The sequence below is a fragment of the Mytilus galloprovincialis genome, chromosome 8, assembly GCF_965363235.1.
Source record: "Mytilus galloprovincialis chromosome 8, xbMytGall1.hap1.1, whole genome shotgun sequence".
NCBI classification, from domain to species: domain Eukaryota; kingdom Metazoa; phylum Mollusca; class Bivalvia; order Mytilida; family Mytilidae; genus Mytilus; species Mytilus galloprovincialis.
In genome coordinates this window covers 59,383,921-59,405,883 of record NC_134845.1, presented here as the reverse complement: position 1 = coordinate 59,405,883, position 21,963 = coordinate 59,383,921, and the positions used below count along the sequence as shown (strand labels likewise).

At 31.2% G+C, this 21,963-nt stretch overlaps 1 protein-coding gene across 1 annotated transcript; it reads right to left on the bottom strand.

The window, feature by feature from the left end:
• Nucleotides 1–78: 78 nt before the first annotated feature.
• On the bottom strand, nucleotides 79–21,115 carry LOC143042296 (uncharacterized). The gene is made up of 7 exons (XM_076214565.1): nucleotides 20,904–21,115; nucleotides 12,713–12,932; nucleotides 10,894–11,009; nucleotides 8,959–9,096; nucleotides 7,941–8,018; nucleotides 7,123–7,218; nucleotides 79–5,240 (listed from the first exon to the last, which is right to left on the bottom strand). Exons 1-6 carry the CDS (start codon nucleotides 20,986–20,988, stop codon nucleotides 7,151–7,153), a joined length of 705 nt encoding a protein of 234 aa, XP_076070680.1. The 5' UTR covers nucleotides 20,989–21,115; the 3' UTR covers nucleotides 79–5,240; nucleotides 7,123–7,150.
• Between the last annotated feature and the right edge of the window lie 848 nt (nucleotides 21,116–21,963).

Here is a 21,963-nt window from a genome sequence, read left to right as displayed (position 1 = left end):
TATAGTGCATACGACTTAAATTTGCCATGATATATTTGTTCATATGTGTACATATGTTTCAGTTTGTATTAATAAGAATAAGAATAAGAATATTTATTATTCCAATCAAGGGCCCTTAAAGGGCAGCATAACATGTACACATAAAAAAAATACATCATTATTTGTAACAGAAAAACATTTTTATATAATAAAATGAAACATTAAAAAAAGTTGAGACGGATGTTATTATCTTCATACTATAAAAATCATATACATTTAATTCCAGGCAGGATCAGAACCATAAAATTATTACAATTATCATTGTTATTACATACATTAATTAACATGTCGTCTAACATCTAGACATGTAATAATATAGCTCCCTAAATATTTAAGTACAGACAAATTTTCATTAGTAAATAACCAAACAAATTTTGCCTCATTTGAAAGATGTATAAAATTAGGACAAATACAGTTTATCTCCTTGAAAAATATCTCCTTATCATTTTTGTATGCTGGACAACTAGTTATAAAATGTTGTTCATCTTCAACCAGATTTAGAGTACATTTCTTACAAAGCCTTTGATCTCTTTCTATATATAATGTTTTATACCTGTCTCTTTCTATTTTGAGATCATGTGCACTGATTCTAATTTTACATATGGCACTTCTCAATTGAAAATTGTTTAAAGATAGATACATTTCTTTCGAAAACAAGTTTTAAGTTTGAAATAAGTATCTACATGTAATTTACTACTCTGTGTATCTGTTCTTTTTGTGTTCCAAAATTTTACAAAACTATTACCAAGTTTTTGATTAACTGACTTGATAAAAAAGTTGAGCTTCACCTTCAAATTATGAATATTCAGCTTTTTAAAAATGAAATGTATGGATGAATACCAGCATTCAATATTATTATTAAACATGTGTTTGTAACACATATAGGTATCATACAGTAAACCTTCTTTCATATTCTTTATTCTAAACCAATATTTTAGCATTGATAATACAACTGAAAAATATAAAGGGAATCTACCAAGCTCTCCTAGCACAGCTAGGTTAGAAGACTTTTTGTTTACACCTAATATATACAATGTACTTCATAGATCTTAAATTGGATTTATTTAAAAAATCATTCATATAAATGTGCTGTAATAAATATTCACTTTCTTTCTGGCATTAATCGAGCAATACATAAACAAATAACAACAAATGGTTATACCATTTACGTCAGAAATTATATAATTTAGTATTTTTAAAATTGCGTAATACTTTATGCATGATGTCTTTCTTTAAACGAAGTTGATCTTTTCGAACGATATAGATAATAAAGGACTTTGCAAAAAGTAATTATATTTTATATTTATTCGAAATGGGTTTAACATGTCGACTTCAGTTGAAACACAGTTTCAGAATATTTGAAATTGTAATAAGTATTCAAAAAATTTATTCATACATAGCCAAAAGTTAAAATTGTTGACTTTAACCTACATGTAAATCTTCAAGTTATACTCCCTAAATATACAAGTGTTATTCATTATAAGAATTGATTAACATTTTGAAAAAGTATAAAGTACAGGCGTGCCGGGAGATTTCGCCAACTACATGTATTTTAAGAAGTAATTAAAAGTTTGAATAAGTGCAGTACAGTCATATTGGGAGATTAGGCCGTCCGCATTTTAATGCGATTTTCTTAGCACATCCTACATGTAACCATGTATGATACATGTATGTACCCTGATATAATCGAAGTGTGTACTTTTATATTTTATTTAAGATTTTAATTAACAAACAACGTGTTTCTATTTGTTTGACATAACATGACACAAATCAAAAGGGAATAAATACAATGTACAAGAGACACCAAACAGATATTTAGCTCATAAATCGAATACCTCAAACTAACAACGTAATGGACGAAAAAAAAGAAAAATGGTCTACAGGAAACATATAAAACTAGATGCTGAGCAACACGGATCCAACATAAAGCCTCTCATGTGCTCTAAAAGGGTAACAGATCCAGACCTGCTCTTATCTACATGTACATACCACATGCAGAAAAAAATGTAACATATAATAAAATGTATCAAATTTCATTTTCTAAACCGCAACGTCTCTTCCTCAGTGCTCTTTCAAAAAATTAAATGGACAACCCTTAATTGCGAATATTTTACCACGACTGTGCCTTTATTCTCGATCGTTGGCACGATAATCATTGTTTTTTTTCTGAAATCACTTTTTAGCCCTATAAAACATACCTGTTTTCAGTAACGTTATCTTAAGGTCTTCTAACTGTGAAAACCTACCTACTGGATTAAATGTATTGTAAATTTGTTCTCGTAATTCATGAAATATATGCCACTGGACAATACTGGACAAAACAAACGACAACAATCAACTAATATGTCTTCACATTACAAGACATGAACACTTGTATGATTTCTTTCTCATAAACATAATGGTTGTTTATATTTATCTTTATTTTTAAAACATATAATAATAACTTCATGATTACAAATAAATATTATTGCACGATAAAAGAAGCAGAAAAATTAACACAAATTAAAGAAGGTATATTTACAATGAGGGAAATTAAAAAATCAAGGTGCAGTCTTCATTCATTTATTTTTTGTAAGACAACAATTGACAACCTTATGCCATATACAGCCTCGATATCGTCAATAAACTACGCCATGCTTGATTTGAAAGACAGAGTAGCAAAGAAAACAACCATTGTTTCGGAGATGGCATCACAAGAATATTGTTACTGTACAAAGGAATTTAACAAGAATTTGATATTTTAAGAATCAAACTAGATCATAAGTTTATACATGACCAAAACGTATAATAACAAAAATAATATTTGACCGTAGCAAAAGAATGACTAAATTCAAATGATATTTACACTGTTCTACAACTGTGAAGCTTAACACAAATGAATTAGAATATGAAGCCATGTTGGGGTCTATACAGATAAAAATGTAAGGGTTACGCGGAACCCAGTGTATCGACTACTTTATGAATCTAATAAATGTTTCAGGAACTTTAACTGCAGGTTGTATGTAATGTTACCTGGAAGAAAACTACGTACATAATCAAGTAACGAAAAATATTTTTACAACATTCACTTCTGGATACCATCTTCTGGTCATAAAAAGGCTTCTGTCCAAGTTTGGTAGAAATTCGGGATAGTTGAAGAAACTAATTTCAAAAAACTTTAACCACAGAGTGAATATTTGTGGACGCCGCCGACGATGGAATGTAGGATCGCTATATCTCGCTTCGACAAAAGTGAAGGCTCGAAAAAAGTATAAAGTGTGCGCACAATTACTATATTGGGATCACAATATATAATATTTTGTCTGCACAATATATTAGTGTGTGTGCACTTTATAATATATTATGCGCATTATAATAATTTGTTTTCCGTGTTGGTCTTCAACGTGGCTCTTTTTAAGACTAACTTAGCTATGAAATATAAACATAAGCACATAAAAGTGGCACATCTGATGCCCTTACATAAAAATAAATAAAGATTTAATAAAAAATATTGCATGATTACAACTTATCCATATTTCATACATAATTTTTTGTAGACATATGGCACACAAGAGTAGAGTGTTTAGAAATTCTATTATAAATTCGGTTGCCTTTCTATTATGATTGTCAGATATCCTACCGATGGTCGAAGGTTCTCTCCGGGCACCCTAGCTTCCTCGGCCTATAAAAACTGACCGCCAGCCATAAATTAGCGCACTAGTGTTGATTGAAAGAGGCGTTAAATACCAATCAATCAATCTTAGCTGACTATAACAAATTAATAGATAGATCAAAAATTAATTTAGACATGTTTTACTTAACATATAATTTTGAATTCACATGTAGTCTCTAACTTATATAAATTCTTTGATTGCTTAACGTCTAGTTGCAAATATTGCATGCATTCTCAAGACGATAGTCTCTTACACAATACAATGAAAATCCCTATACAGATGAATTGATAGAAATCATTATACTATTAAAATTTCAAAAAGTATAAATATTTTTGAAACATCTATAATGGTTGAAAGGTGAGATACATATATACTGACCGACTTTAATAACGCAACACTAAATTATTCTTTTTAAATTTTTGAATGAATGTGTCACCGACGAAAGCAATAACTGCCTGTAACAAACGCCGAAATGATTGCCAGAAAGGTCAACCAATTCTGTTTAACATGTTTGGGGTTCTGTTTTACACCTTCTGATTTCTCCTTTGTTTTCCCACCTTTTACAATGGGTTTTGGCAATTATGCGGATGAAACTTTCGGGCTTCAAATGTTTTTCTTCAGCCGATTCATTGGCATTACATTTTATGGGAAACATTTATTGCATGGATCTGTGCTCAATGGCATTCGGCAATTTGATTAGCAGTTGATGTTGCGGCCGTAAACATGTCTCGCAAATGACGTTGCGTTATCAAATTCTATTGACGTTGCATTGTCACTACATGTTGATCTGGTCATTGATGGTCAGCAACAAATCCCGTCTACCTGTATCGTTGTCGGAAGAACAGTAAGATGAGTTTCTGAAGTAAAACTGTATGTTTGCAGCACGTTCACGGTTTTCTGTTTGCAGTATTCGTATGGGTAGATTTGGTCTTTTATTCCTCAGTCTTGTCAAGATGGAGATGAAACAATTTTAACTAATTTATGTATGGCCAAGGAAAGAAAGAATTGTTTTACGAAGCTATAACAACTGACAATCTTTTAAGGGTTCCAAATTTCGCTTAAAGAAATTCGTTCAGCTTCAAAAATCCGGTTAGTTCAATAACCACAGGTAAGTCAGATTTTGATTTTTTCTAAAGAGAGAGAAGCATGGTTAGCATGAATAGTAGTTGTATGAGAAATTAAACTGAATCAAACATGATTTTGTAAAAAAAAATCAACAACATGAGTGTTGCGTTTTTAAGGTCAGTCAGTATACATGTAATTATATTTTGTTCTTCTCTAGAAAGATTTTCTAGACTCCCTGTAAAAAAAGACATTAAGCAATGATGAATTTTAGAAGAAAGATAATCTCAACTGTTTGTACACGTACGTACTAGCAGAGGTATATATACTCTACGTTTGTATTAAAACATGAGGTTACAGTTTTGTTTTCAATATGAACGATGTCGATGGCAAGAATACTGGTTAAGAAGAGATATTTCTGAAAATCTTTTCACCAATACACTTTATCCGATATGTCTTGTCTGAGAGATTGGCACCATTTGTAGCCTGAAATGAAAATTATGAAAACATAGGAAAAATTGTGTCACTGTATAAAAGTACATTTAACTTGTTTAAAGTTATAACAGCATTCACTTTAACTGGGCGGGCTTTGCCTCCTATTAATGTAAATATAGACCCCCCCCCCATTTACCTGAGTAAAATTCAGCTGTTAGAATCGCTCCTTGGAAGTTGATTATTGATGACTCGTTTGAAAACATACCCAACCATGGTTGTCACGAACAAAACAGACCAACACAAAAAATATACTGTTATATAAGTTGCACACGATTTCTTTACATATGCAAAACTAAAATGATAAAATAAAACAAACAAAAAATGAATATATGTACTTATGACAGGATTTTGGGGAAAAAAAACTTGCAGAATGACAGTCAGCACAACATCAATAGCTGCAATATGTACTTCTAAACTGCATATGTATGTAAAACCCTAATATATTTTGTGTGTCTCATTTTAACTGAATACCATAAAGGAATTTCATTCGACTGTCATACACAGTTATCGCCCAGTTGGAATAATTAATTTCAAAGCGAGGTCACAGCAAAGCATGATGAGTGATTATAAGTACAGTATAGGTACACCATATTTGAAAAAAATAGTTAAAGAGGGTTCGCAAAATGTGTACTGGTGTTGATATGATTAATCATAGACATGATGTTATAATTTATATCGCTTTATGTTGTAATTACAGTAAGATTCATATTGGTTGCTGAACAGAAGTTGGGTAAACCGCTTCGTGCAATGTACCGCTTCAGAACATATGTTGTATCGGCTACTTCGTGAATTGTACCACAATAGAACAGATGGTGTATCCGCCGCTTCTTGCAATGTACGGCGCCAAAACATTATATGTTGTGTCGCTTGCTTCATTCAATGTTCCGCGTCAGAACATATTTGGTATCGGCTGCTTCGTGAATTGTACCACAACAGAACAGATGGTGTATCCGCCGCTTCTTGCAATGTACGGCGCCAAAACATATGTTGTATCGGCCGCTTCAGCAATGCACAAGGCAGCAAATTTGCTCCATCGGTCGCTTCGTACAATGTACAAGGCAGCACAGATGATATATCGGCCGCTCCGTTTAATTTGCAAGGCCAGAACAGATGTTATATCGACCGCTTCGTGCAATTAACAAGGCTAAAACAGTTGTTATTGTGGCTGCTTCGTGCAATGTACAAGGCCAAAACAGATTTTGCATCGGCCGCTTTGTGCAATGTACAAGGCTAGAACAGTTGTTGTTTCGGCTTCTTTGTTAAATGTACAAGGCCAGAACAGATGTTGTATCGACCGCTTCGTGCGATTAACCACGACAGAACAGATTTATTATCGGCCACTTCATACAATATTCAAGGCCAGAACAAATGATCTATCGGCGGCTACGTGCAATTGACCACGACAGAACATATATATTTTATCGACCGCTTGTGCATAGCGCCACGACAAAACATATGTTGTGTCTGCCGCTTGTAACAATGTACCACGAAAACATGCTGTCCGTTAAGTATATACAGAAGTATCTCACACAGATGAAACACAATTTATCAAGGATACTACATTTATAATTATGTATGCCAGACGATTATTTCGTTTAAAGAAGACTCATCAGTGACGCTCGAATCAAAACAGTCAATGGAATTGTCCTAATGAAATGTAAAGTTGAAGAGCATTAAAACCCGAAATTCTTTATAAGGTTCATATAATTAGAGTTACGTTTTAATTGGACAGATAATAAATAAACATTGATGGTATTTTTATGTCATGTGTATATAATGCAGAATGCACTTGTAAACATTATATTCGTAAAGTAGCTTATACATGTTTCTGCATTTATATATGGAATGCTAATTATTATGTATCAATACGTACCTATTGGTTATATCCACCGTGTTCATAGCTATCGAATATTAAAATTGAAAACCAGTCCTATAGCCACAAAGACAGTCGTCCAAGTTTTGTTGAAATCTGTCAAGTAAAAAAAGAAGATTTAGAGTTTAGCGTATATTAAAGATACAAATGTAACTCCATATGATAGAGGACTTAATATTGTATGTTTACTTCGAGATTTTTCACCTTCCTTTTGATTTTCATTCATTTATTTATTGTATCTTTATTGTATAAGTTATTATGGCTACTCCAAATCTAAACTAGTCAGATAGAGGTTAATTGAAAAAAAGTAAAGTTTGGGTTTTCAAAGCAATGCAACCAATCTAGGCAATATTTGAATTGCAGTTACCATTCTTTGTCAATTATAATTGTATGTAGCACAGATATATTCTAACGTCATGAACTTTTTACATAATATGTATTTTTTCATCGTATTTTATTCATCAAAAATGGTGAAGGCCTCATTGCGACTTTGAGATGAAGAGCAGCAATAAAAGCGCCGTTCCTTTTCTTTTTGTGTGTTTTTTGTTGTTGTTGTGCATGTTCTGATTTTGTATCATGGATGAATACCCCTTATCCTTTGTTTCTATTATGCAAATACATGTTTTCATCAGATTGTAGCTTTTGAAATTTTGAGAATATACTATTAATGCATAGTTTGACGGATGCATGGAGAGGATTTTATCTATGTAATGTATACATAAAGTCTGGCATGTAGCGTAAGACAACGAAAGATAGCTATCAACACGTGACAATAGTGTTTTGATTAGTCTAATATAACCTTAACCCTTAAAACGTACCTATAGAATAAGCTTTACTTTTGCAAGAGCTGCCACACGCACATAATGGTGTACTGCTGGGCAAGGTATCCATTGTGCCTGTTAAGAAACATAGTAAAGTGATTTAAGGATATTCGCTTTTTGTCAGATATTCGGAATCCTCTGGTTTTATTCATGTAGTACCATGAAAATATGTACCCGCTTACCCGTAATTTTCATTTCATAATTTTACAACGTATTTTTTTATTTTTATAATTCAATAATTCTATAAATTCTTGTTATTTTTCATATTTTTTTTAAAGAAAAAGGGTGCAAATGTTTATTGTATGAAAAGTCTAGAGAGAATTATTTTCCGCCAAATTTTCAATGTCTTATATCTCTAAAACAAGCGTACAGGCCCTTTATTTTTTTCAAATTTTTTAGTTCTTTTATTTATAAAATATTAATTTATAACAGTCGTTTTAAAAGCTTGTTATTTTGAAACAGCGTAGCAAACAACCTTATTTGACAAAAAAGATGCACCATCCCCGCAATGCTGCACAAACAAGTATTTTGAAGAAAATTACTATTTATGTTTAATATGCTGTTATATTCTCTTGTACACATCCATATATATGTAATACTTTACAACAACATTAATAATCAGCAATGAAACGTTGAGCAAGGGGTCGAACTCTACATATACGATCTCATCGTAATTCCTTCAGAGGGGTGCCAACCTCCCCCCTTGTTTTTACTATACATGTACTTGCTTTTGAATAGGGACATATGATTGGAGCCCTCCTTTTTATCCTGGGTTAGAACCCCCTGTTTCCAAACAAAGTGTGTGTGTGATACCTATACGGGGAGGAGTATAACAAATCAAGAAAAATGATTAAACACGAGGATTCCACACAAAGTTCGAGACAGGTAAATTTTTTATATCGGGAAAGAAAAATAGTAGTCAGGAACATAGGGTTTTGCTTGCATTTGATGCAATCTTTACCCAAAAACCTGTTAAGCATCTATGATATTATTTTCATTAGGCTATATAACATACCTGGTTTTCTTAATGTACGAATTTTCGGTGTCTGTGCGGTCTGACAGAAAGTGCTACATATTGGAGCATCATCAGCTGGACTGTCACTTGCCACGAACGCGAGCGTTCTTTCGTCCGGGTCTACGACATCATAAATATCTGTTCAAAGAATAAAGTTACATATGCTAAATTGAAAGAGAGCTTAATTCCCGAAAATTTAATATAATATTCTGCCGAGCGCAGTGATGCAAAAGTGTTTAGAAGATTTTGTATACTACAAACTTCTATATAGCAAAATTATATATTTTTTTATCTTTGGGACGACCAAAAGGAGAGGGTTTTGTACGCCCTCTTCGCCCCCTGGATCCAGCACTTGTAATTACGTGTATTTTGATTTATATATACATTTGTAAGCATATATTTTTTTATATATGCTTGAAGATTTATAAAGTAAAATCACAAAAATACTGAACTCCGAGGAAAGTTCAAAACAAAAGATCCTAATCAAAGCAAAATCAAAATCTTAAAAACATTAAACGACTGTCATATTCCTGACTCGGTACACGCATTTTCCTATGTAGAAAATGGTGGATTGAACCTGGTTTTATAGCTAGCTAATTATCTCACTTGTATGACAGTCGCATTAAATTCCATTAAATTGACAACGATGCGTGAAAACATATTTTTCGTCATCATTCGAAGGAATTTACATATCTAGAATTATATATTTAACTTCAATTTAAAGACGAGTCCGTTTTGAAATTAGATACATTAATCAAAACACACATTTGTTTCCATGTTTAATTTCTTTTAAATTCTAAATAATTTTACCGCTAGTCGACATATTTTTTTAATTCGGGCGTGCATGTGTGTATGTACATGTTTTGTGAGTGAGTATGTCTGCCCCTAATAATACTTGTTGTCGATGATTGTGTATACTACAATATACAATATCAAATGACTGAATAATAACCAACGATAAATCTTACGGGGCAATGGATCATACAATTATGATACAGTACACTGCAAAATATAATATATAACCAGTCTAAAAGGATACATCACCAAACATAACAATACAATGAACAAATGTTAGATATTTCGGAAAACAGATATCCTTCATCAGTATGATCACGATGTAAATGAATCATGTCAATCTATTTTTTTTTATAAAACTATCACAATCTTGAAATGTATACCCAAAAAAACCAACAGTTTAGACGAATACATTGTAACAGAGACGTTGGTACAATTTTAAAAATTCCAAACATGACGCAAATACTGCATAGGTATGCAAAAATAAAAATAGTAATTTGCGATATGAACTGGCACAACTCTAAAATTTTAAAGGTGACGACAGTTAAGATATTACAACAACTGCGTGGAAAAACAGTCCCAATAAACAGCCCTAACCGATCTAAGTTGGTATAATATTTCGATTTTCACAACGGAAGATCAATTGCAACAGAGACTGCATATCTAAATAACCAAAATAAATCGCAGTTTAATAATGATAAGAAAAAATAATAAGAATTTCATTTACTAAGGTAAAATAATTGAACGTGGCTAGGTACTTGTGCATCGATCCCAAATGAATAGAACCTGTATTTTGAACTGGTATATTTTTTTTAAAATCCTTAAAATAGTAAGTACAGTACGGAAGCCGGAGTTACTAGAAACAAGTGATGGCAGAAAAAATGAGTAATGGCAGGAAAATGAGTGACTTATTCTATGTTTTTTAATAAATGCCTTCTGGGTAAACTGTCCTTATATTCATTATTCAAAACATTTCCCGAGCAAGTATTTGGCCCTTTACCAACCTTCGTTGTGGTCTATGATTGTGATGGTAAGGTTTTTGAGATCAATTTGAACTTGCCTAGGTGTATCTGCGCTCATTTCACTTTCAAAACTTTTAAATTGTTTCGGTGTTGTCTAATTTGAAATAAAGTTACATACCTGACAAAAAGTAAAAGTAATATAAGTCTGGGGTCACTTTTGTAAATTTCATACAAAGATACAGCCTGTAGTTAACGAAAGTTCCTCCGGACGACATGGAAAAGGATGAGTCACTTCTGAAATATATATCCAGGAAGTTCGCTACTGAGTTTCAAAATGAATAGCTTTTCATAAAACTAGTATATACACGTATTGATAGTGGATAGTGAATAAAAAAAGCAAAAAATATATAGGGGTCAATGTGCTATTTTCGAGATATTACCCATTGAAATTTGGGGAAATGTTATGTCTTGTCTGCCCCACCATTGTTTTACTCGTATTAGTTTTTTTTGTCAGCTATTGTTTCTAACGAGAAAACCTTGTATAAATGACGTCTGAGCTATGTTTGGTGTTAAGTTGAGTAAAATGTTATTTATTCAGGAATTAATTTAAAATTCAACTTACATCTTAACAATCATAATTAATAGCACTGCATAAATGACAATGACTTTAATGAGCAAAGGTGGGGTTGAAAAAGTGCCACACCCTTACATAATAAACATATTCATAAAAATGACAAATAAAAGTGAGTTGAAAAAATAACTCACCAAAATATATATATACTACATGTAGTATATAAACAAATACAACGAAATTTGTCATTAATTGATGTTTAAAGATAATAATGTCCTCTATAATAGCGCTAAAAAGGGAGGGTAGTAGGAGGGAGTTCAATTAAAACTCAAAAACGATCTTTTCTCCCTATCAAAACAAAGGCGAATGACCGCATGTCCGAGCACATGTAGAAATATGATCTTAATTACCATCTCAAGAACTGACCAATCATACAATATAATTAGATGATCATGCATTGACCATGCAGTCCTTGACCTCATGTTGATATAGTATAACTTAAACAAAGAAATGTCTCTTACATCAATATTATCGGAAATTCCAGTTACGAAGTCTTTTATTTACAACAAATGTTATTTTTAAATTGGCACTTTTATAAAGAAAACATACAGAATTTATCGTTGTTTATAATTAAAGAAATGCTCTGCATGAGTAAAGTCTTAGCATGCCGAGAAAAAATTTCATATGATATTTTATTACATATTATACTTGAGATATATAAATTACATGTACCCATTATTTTTACCTATTTACAAGCTTTAAAATTAATAGTTTTGTAACCTCAAGCTTACATAAAACACCAAGTAAATATTGAAGGTGCTTAAAACAAACAACGACATATGTTCATGGCTCAAACATGTTGTATGCATTGAAATGCAAGTTTAATTTCCTACAACTGTCAATTACAAGGGAGCCTTTGTTTTTGGCTCTTTTTTGCGTGAAGCCGGATGTGACGTATTATCATTTGGTTGAATTACACCTTTAAATATATAGAAATTTCATTCACAAATGCATATAAAAGTCAATCTTTATATATAAATAGTACGATTGTTTACAATATTCTGAGTTATTTTTTTCAAAATTTAAGAAATGTAGAAATGCATGTAACGAATGACGAAAATACAGTAACAAATTAGGAATTGCATTCACAAATTAAGAAGTTACATTTCACATATCAAAAAATTCAGATTCAGATGGAAAAAATATATGTTACAAATCGAGAAAATGCCATTTACAAATTAAGATATTACATGCTACAAATTAAAAAAAAATTACATTTTACAAATTAAGAATTGTATAATTATGGCGGATAACATCCCATACCCTTCAACGTTCGGTAGCTGTCTTATTTATTTTACCTCTAAGAATTTTTAGTCATTCCATTTTTTACAGTTTAATTATTAAATAAATTATAGATATGTCTTACTTGAAAACCACAACCCCCTCAGTGCTAGAGATGGTTAAATTATTTATGCAAGTCCAATCGTCTAACGTTGTCCCCCGACCATCTAAACTGATTACGGAATTCTGTAGAGTTGTAGTTGAGATGACGAGAGTTTTTGATTTATCCGAGTTGTCTGATACATCTGTGTAGTTATATTCCCACGAGCTACTTCGCAGATCTTCAGGCAAAGTACAAGCGGCATCTGAAAAAAAAACTAGGATAATAAATATCAAACCTCATGAAATTTTACAAATTTGTATAACAGTAAATCGCGCAATTGCAAAAATAAATTAAACAAGAGGCAAGGAAGGATGTAAATAAGAACAAATCGTTACGGTAAATGCCAAGAAAGAGAGAAGGATGGAAGGTTGTTAATAAATTTCGTATTGTTTCGTTAAATTTCGGAATGATTTTTTTTCCCATAAGATTTCGATCCCATACACTTATGCTTAAGAAAAGTAGAGATTAATAATTTTTTGAGCTTAACTCATCCTTATGTCAATGAGTGTGGCGAGTAAAACCTATAACTTGCCACTAACCTGCTGAAGGGAATCAACTACAACAAGATGCAGTACGATTATCATAATGTTCGTGTAAATATTCTAAGTTAGTTGCTGTCTCGGAGGCTTATCCAGCCCTTTCTTCGAAGGGGATTTTCAACCCAGGATAATGGTGTTTTACAATCTAGAATAAATGGAGTTTTCAACCATATGACCCTATTCAAAAGCATTGATCATAAAAAGAAAGTAGGTTCCAAACCCCCGGAACCAATGGATCTGACACTGTCTTTTCGCTGATATCAAACAGACACCTTTTATTCATATTACCCAGCGTTTATTTTTTAAAAGAACTCATTTACATATTATATTTTATACAAAAAAATGTTTATTAAAAGTCAATTAAATCATCATAGATACGTGTATGTGTTCGCCATACGTACGTTTCATCTACAAAAGTCTCAACAGTGTCGCTTGAATAAAAAAAAAGGGTAAAAAAGGCAAAATAAAGTACAAGGTTGGAAACATCGAGGATTCAAAATTCCGAAAGATATTGCCATATGCAGTTAAGAGTATCTATTTCTAGGGTAGACACTCCTTTGTTTTTCAAAAAATAAAAAAGTTTATGACAGTACAGTCACTGAAAAACAGAAAAAGAAAAAAAAAAAACAGATAAGAAACAACTACAGATCAGAATACCAGAAGTCTTCATAATCCAATGTAAAGCTTTTACTGGTGCGTCCAAAATTAAAATTCCAAAAATTTGAAAATTAATATTCCGCGATGGAAATATTAAGTATTTATGATGCATGTGGTTTGATTGCGCAATTTTCAAAAATCAAAGCTTGTCCTATCAAAGTTGTAAAAAGTAAAATATCAAAAATACTGAACTTCAAGAAAAATTCTTATCGGAAAGTCCCTTATCAAATGGCAAAAACAAAGCCCAAACACATCAAACGAATGGATCCATTTTTGTAAACCTGTCATATTCCTGACTTGGTACAGGTGTTTCCTGATACAGAAAATGGTGGATTAAAACTGGTTTTGAAACTAGATTAAACCTTTTAAAAGTTTCACTTGTTTCCATATATTCGTAAACAACTATGATTTTACAGTTACTTTATGATATTATGTTATGTGTGTGTGTTTTAATATTTTCTATTTTGTATTATTGAAGAGAATTCAAAGGTTGTTAACTGTTTTTCTATTCAATTTCTTCATATATTATTGTTTGTTCTAGAATGTAGACTCCAGTCTATTGTAGAAGACAGCATGTTTATTGACCACTAGAAGTAACTTTCAGTTGCGTCGTTGGGTTCGCTCCACGTTCCTCAGACCTTTATATCAAACGACATGTTTTATTTGGGGTAAAAGTATGGATTGTAGTGTAAAAAAACCCATATTTCTTTTTAATATGTTTCTCGTGATTGAAGACATTCGTTTATACTACATTAATAATTTTGTAAAATCAGATTTCTATCTGGTATAAATCAAAATATGTATGGATTTTGATTATTTGCCAGAAATATTTATTTTTCATTTAAAAGGCGTATTCTACTTCAAATAACATTGATATTAAACTCTGTTTTTTTGGTAACATTTTTATCATTTTGCATTCAAAATTCAACTGGGGAATTTACATTATAAAAACTTTTGAATAATTTTTCCGGTTTCGTGTTGTGCAAGTCTTTAATCTATGTTTCAACACCTATACGTTTGTGGAATTAAAATTATTAGAAGTGAACATCTAAGATAACAAATTGAGGCTGAATGGTAGATATTCTATACAGGGAGTGACTTTAAAAATATCAATGTATGACAAACATATACATAAAATTATTACATAAGTGCCTATAAATAGCAGCACATGACATACAAATCTATGGGAGTGTGGATTAATAAGTACAGAGATTAATTCAATTACACAAATAAAACTATAGATTGCATAACAATCTAACACACTAAATACTAAATATTGTGTTAAAATTTCATTGTTAGGCAATCTAAATTTATTACATAACATGTATGTTTTACTCCTTAATCAAATTATTTAGCAAATGTATTTATTATAAAACAATCCAACCTGTGAAAATACCATATATATTAACAAATTTGTACTGATATTTGAAAATGAGGGTTTATTTAATTTGATAGGGACAGACACACTGCCTTGCAACAGGCCTCCTATAGACTCCCAGGGGGTTGATGTAATGGTCTTTTAGTGTTGCCGAAATTGTCCAGTTAGCTTTCACAAATCGTGAACATAAAATATTTACATCATGACTAATGCCACACTTTGTCATACACATACGATCTGGAAGGTTTTTATTTTTATGCCCCATTATGGACATTATGTTTTTCGATCAGTGGTACCGTTCGTTCGTTCGTCCGTTTGTCCTTCTTTTCCGCATCAGGTTAGAGCTTTGGTCAAGGTAGTTTTTGATGAAGTTGAAGTTCAATCTACTTGAATCTTACATGTAGTACACATGTTCCCTATGTTATGATCTTTCTACTTTTAATGCCAACTAGAGTTTTGACCCCAATTTCACGGTCCATGCACTAAACATAGAAATATATAGTGCGATGGGGCATCCTTGTACTATGGACACATTCTTGTTTCAATTGTTTTAAAAGTTTCGCAAGAAATCTTAGCATAGTATATCAAAGAAAATTTAAGCGAGCACATTGTTTTTGTGTGGCACACATTTTATCAACTGGTATGTTTAGTTGTTAGTTTGTTTGTGTGTTTGTTTGGTTTCTTCCTCTACAATTAACAGACTGTTCAAGAAAGAGTTTTCAAAATTAAAATTAATACTTAAAAGACTGAGGCGCTTGACTGTTTTTAAAACTTTAAAAAATTTTGGTCCTCAATGCTCTTCAATTTCGTACTCTATTTGGCCTTTTTTACTTTTTTATTTCAGCGTCACTGATGAGTTTTTATTTTAGACGAAACGTTCGTCTGGCATAAATACAAAATTTAATCCTGGTATCTATAATGAGTTTATTTCCTTTCACCGTTATAGGTCAAAGAACGGTCTTCAACACGGAGTATTGGCTCACACCGAACAGCAAGCTACAAAGGATAAAACGATTCAAACGGGAAAATCAACGGTATAATCTGTATATCTGAAGCACGGATACATGTAACTGAGCATACAGTTACTAGTATTAAAATGATTGGACATCAATTAATTTTTTTTTAGAAAGAGTCACATGTACTTACCAAAATAAATAGATATACTAATTTAAAAATATTATGATATAAATCTTACTAATTACTAGAGCATTCTCGTTGCACATTCAGACAAACATTATATAATATAGGAATACATACTACTACAAAAGAAGTGTACTAATTTAAACTTAAACATAATAGTTCGACTTACAATTTGTTTTATTCGTTTTGTCACGTGTTTGCATACGACTAGTAAACAAACCACGGGAGTAACCTCGGTATATTCTTGGTATGGGTGTGACAATTTTGCCTCAAAGAACGTATCCATTTTAATATACCCTATAGTTATATAAGTATTCAAGAACCGGAATGACCTATACGTATATACAATATTCAAAATATGACTCATGATTACATAAGGGGAAACAAAGCACTAAATCTATATCATCACGCATATTTCATACATATACAGCTACCCTTAAGTTTTGTGAACTTTTTTGAAAGGTGAACTTTTAAAATGAATATTGATTTACTTTGATATAACAATTGGCAATTAATGATGTAAGATCCCCATTAGTATATTTATATATCATATGAAATGTAGATCATATCCCAAAATAATATACAGTTATCAAACGTAAATGCGTTTTAATATAGAATGTTATTAAAAAATCAAGATTATTTTTTATATAAAATCTCGCAAATTTATGCCCCTTATTTTCTGGCATATACCCGTTAATATGAAGTAACCCCCTCCCCCTCCTCGCTAAAAACCTTTTTCTCTGATTCTTAAAACCCTTTTTCCCTAGTCTTTATTTATATTTTCCATTGATCTCTTTTTTATTATATTTTAGCCCCTCCCACTTTTTTCTACTTATCTGGTACAAATAGCTGTCAATAATTATCTTTTCACCTCTTAGTTACTTGTTTTTGTTGACTCTATATATAGCTATTTTGTTCTACTTTTTCAAGATTTATTTACTCATTTAACACAATGTTGACTGCTGTATCCATATTTTTACATGTTTACCTATTATGTCTTATTGTATTGTTCACACTTTGTTGTCATAAAATGGAATTTTATGCGACTGTCATACAAGTGAGAGGTTAAGTAAGCTAAAAAAAACCAGGTATAATCCTACATGTTCCAAAAAAAAGTAGTGTTATTACTTCGTCATGACAGTTGTTTTTATTCGGTTGATGTGTTTGAGTTCTTAATTTTGTCGTTTGATATGGGACTTTCCGATTTAAATATTCCTTGGAGTTAAGTTTTTTTTGTTATTTGTTCAATAGGTAGTATAGAGTTTTAAAACAAAAACATAAGGCATGGACTTTTCCCTTGTGTCTGCAAGTATTTGTTAAAAGTGTTTTTTATGTGTTCTAGTATCAAAACACAGTAACGTCTTGTCAGAAATCTTTTGTCAATTGTAAAGAGGGAGTTACTCTCTCTGAATGCCTTAATTTTCAGCTTGTGAGAATTCAGTTTGTGGCTTATCCTTTCCAAAAACCGTATTATCCAAGCTTCAGTTCAAATATTCCGCCGTTTAACAAACTTTACATTACCTTACTATTATTTTATTGTCCTGAATATGTGTGAAATATTTGCCACTGTGCAAAAATTAAACAACTAATATTTAAAAAAGAATGGTTATAGTGATTACACGATTCATATCGAAAACATCTACATGACTTATTGTGATACAATCTGATAATTATGGTTCACTTTGAGATATATATAAATAATTAAAACTTCAAATAGTATTAATCAATAATTGGTGTTGGAAGAAAAATTGACCATACTTGCTACGATAAATTTTTATTCTTTTCAAAAGTTAGCACACTTAAAAAAAAAACCAACCATTTACTAATAAACAAGGAACATTTTCAAGCTTTTATTGAATCAAAATGAAAATCCCTCATTAATATAAAAATAATTTCTCAATTCCCTTTTTCTTCTTCCCTTTTTTCTATTCTATATAACTTTTGGTCTTTGTTTTGCAGTTTTTAACCATTATTCTCCATTCTGTTCTGAACATGCATGTAATATTTGACACTGGACGTTAACAAAGCAACTATCAATTAATCTATTATGTAAACCACATCCATATCCTCATGAAGTAATATTTAGATTTTTATATTCTTTTGTCATGTACAAATTTAAATACTGGAAATGATTTATAAATGATTAATTTTATCAACTTTATGGTACATATTAAATCTCTTTAGATTGAGACCAGATAATACAAATGATGTTAGAATATTGTCTTATATATATTTTAATATTTATACGTGTGAATACATGGTTGTGTTTTTGTAATTTATTTGTATAGTTACCTACTGGTTATTGGTTATTATTTTGGTAGAATACCTATAGTTTTGGATTAAAATAAAATAAAATACAACATTATCCGAGATAAAAAGCAAACGTATTACTGATTTTTTTTGCACACACTTAATTAGACATATTGCGAGTAAGTAATTTAGTTAGGTTTCAAATAATTCAGTATTAAATGTATACTAGCACATGTCAATCATTTGCGGAAGGTGTAGGGTTTTTTTAATGAATAACTATCAATTTTGTTTGATAAAACTATTGTATCAATATACCAAATAAAAGTGTAGTTTTTTTTTAAAGATGAATAACTATCAATTTTGTTTAATAAAGCTATTGTATTAATATACCAAATAGATAATCTATATATGTTTCGGAGTTAAGTGTAACGTTTATTTTCGCTGAACTGGTAGACCTTTTTTGTTTAGGGGCCAGATGAATCCCGCCTTCTCGGATGATATGTTTTCTCTACGTTGAAGACCCAACCCATAATTTGTAGCCTTGGACTGATTTCTGGTCTTTGATCTGGGTGAATAAAATTGAGAATGGAAATGGGGAATGTGTCAAAGAGACAACAACCCGACCATAGAACAGACAACAGCAGAAGGTGACCAACAGGTCTTCAATGCAGCGCGAAATTCCCGCACCCAGAGGCGTCCTTTAGCTGGCCCCTAAACAAATGCATATTCTAGTTCAGTCATAATGAACGCCATACTAAACTCCAAATTGTACACAAGAAACTAAAATTAAAAATAATACAAGACTAACAAAGGCCAGAGACTCCTGACTTGGGACATGCGCAAAGTCTCTTAGACACATTCCCTGTTTTTATTCTCAAATTTTATTTCACACATTACACATACACATTTTATAGCTTTTCTCAGTTAACGTTCAAAATTACGACGAACCCGTCAGTTTTTCTGTCTGTGTGTTTGTAGCATTCGAATTCACAGCTTAGCTTATTTGTTTATAGTACTCGTATCAAACTTTTTTCGTGAGATGTGAAGCGTTTGAAAATTTTGAACTAACAAATTGATTATAAATAAACTCATCATAGATACCAGGATAAACGCCAGACGCGCGTTTCGTCTACTAAAGACTGATCAGTGACGCTCGAATAAAAAATGGTTAAAAAGTCCAAATAAAGTACGAAGTTGAAGAGCACTGATAAATTGACGTTTATACAAATAAAATTTTTATAATGTAACTTTGAAAATTAACATGCAAATACATGTAAGAAGTACACACATTCATAATCTAAAATAGATTGGAAAGACGACAATTTGACTGCTGACTTTGTGACCCCGATCACACAGGTACCTGTCTCTGAAAAAAAATACCTACACACCTTAATGTCATGTTATATTAAGGTATATATGTATATGTTTATGTTTAGAGACCAAGTTATTGGATTATCATAGTCGATTGAATATTCAAAAAGAATCACAGAGTCATAACGGAAAAATGTGGTGAATAAAATTACAGTTGCAGTAAGGTGTTTGATTTGATTTATCGCTGTGTTGAATGCCCCAGTTGGGATGACGACTTTGGTATGACAAAAGGCAATACAAGCAATATGTATTACTTTGTCATGAATTTGATCTGTTTTTGTATCTTATGTCAGGAGAATATGTATTCATTTTATAAAATGTTAATATGAAAAACTTAAACCTTGATAATTATGACCTATTAAAAATAAGCAGATGTGGTATGACTGCAAGTGTCATTATAAAACATTTATCGAATGAAGTGGATGCAAGATCTTTTGAGCAACCGTACGTCTTTCAACAATGAGAAAATCCTTTACTGTATAGCTGGCTATTCAAGGTAACGACATGAAAAATTTGAAACTACTCAATGAAGATGAACTATATTACTACCTGTATTATTATTATAACAAAACTATTTACATTAAAACATTTAAGTCAAAATATTATCTAACGACAACATCTTAACTAAGTGAAGTATGTGGCGAGGTTAGTAGATATATATATATATATATATATATATGTCAAAAATATGAAGTCAATGGTTCAATAGCTTAAGGTTTAATTTTAAATGAATCTTTTCAATATATAACGACTAAAAGTAAGAAAATAAACAAATCCTTAACTGAACTGCAATAATACTGATAAATATCACTTTAAGATTTGTAAATCAAAGTCTTACCTATTACGTTCATTCCGTTAAGCACAAAAATTGAAAGTAAAATAAAGTAAAATCCAGTAGAAATATGATCTTTTAGTATATCCATATTCGAGCTTTAAAATCCTTTAAACGATGTGTTATGAAAATAATCATAAAATGTTCATCCAAAACGTATACAGTATTATGTAAATCTCAAGTTCAATAGACATATTCAATACAGTCTACCTGTATATATATCGTTTACGGGCGGTTTGAGAAAATCAATCATGAATATATATTATACATACATTATTGCATTCATGCATTGAATTGAGTGTGAAATATATGGTATGAAGGCCTGTGACCAATTGTCTTCCTTTTTGACTTTGAATGATCACTTTGTTTAAAAGTTTCTTTTTTGCTAATCACGATTGAGTAGAACAGTAATATAGGGGCACAGTTATATTAGTATGACAAATTACAGTAATCATAACAAGCAATGTACATAGTCAGAAGCTCTGAGAAGAAAGATTGTATCTTAAAACATATAATGAATATTTACATATAATACAAATATAATGAATACTTACGTATGATACAAAATTGGTTTTTTTGCAATGTTGTTATTTATTCAATGAGGTAGGCCATATAATGGTATTGCTGTGCTGTTACCTATTGTCTTCTTTGTTGACTTTGAATGATCACTTTTTTTTAAAAGTTTCTTTTTTGCTAATTACGCGTCAAGATACAATAACAATGGAACAAAACAGTAAAAGAGGGACACAGTGATATTAGTATGACAAATTAAAGTAATTATAACAAGCAATGTACATAGTCAGAAGCTCTGAGAAGAAAGACTGTGTCTTAAAACATGTAATGAATACTTACATATAATACAAATATAATGAATACTTACATATAATACAAAATTGTTTTTTTCAATGTTGTTATTTATACCAATGAGGTAGGCCATATAATGGTGTTGCTGTGCTATTACCTATTGTCTTCTTTGTGGACTTTGAATGATCACTTTTTTTTTTTAAGTTTCTTTTTTGCTAATTACGCGTCAAGATACAATCACAATGGAACAAAACAGTAAAAG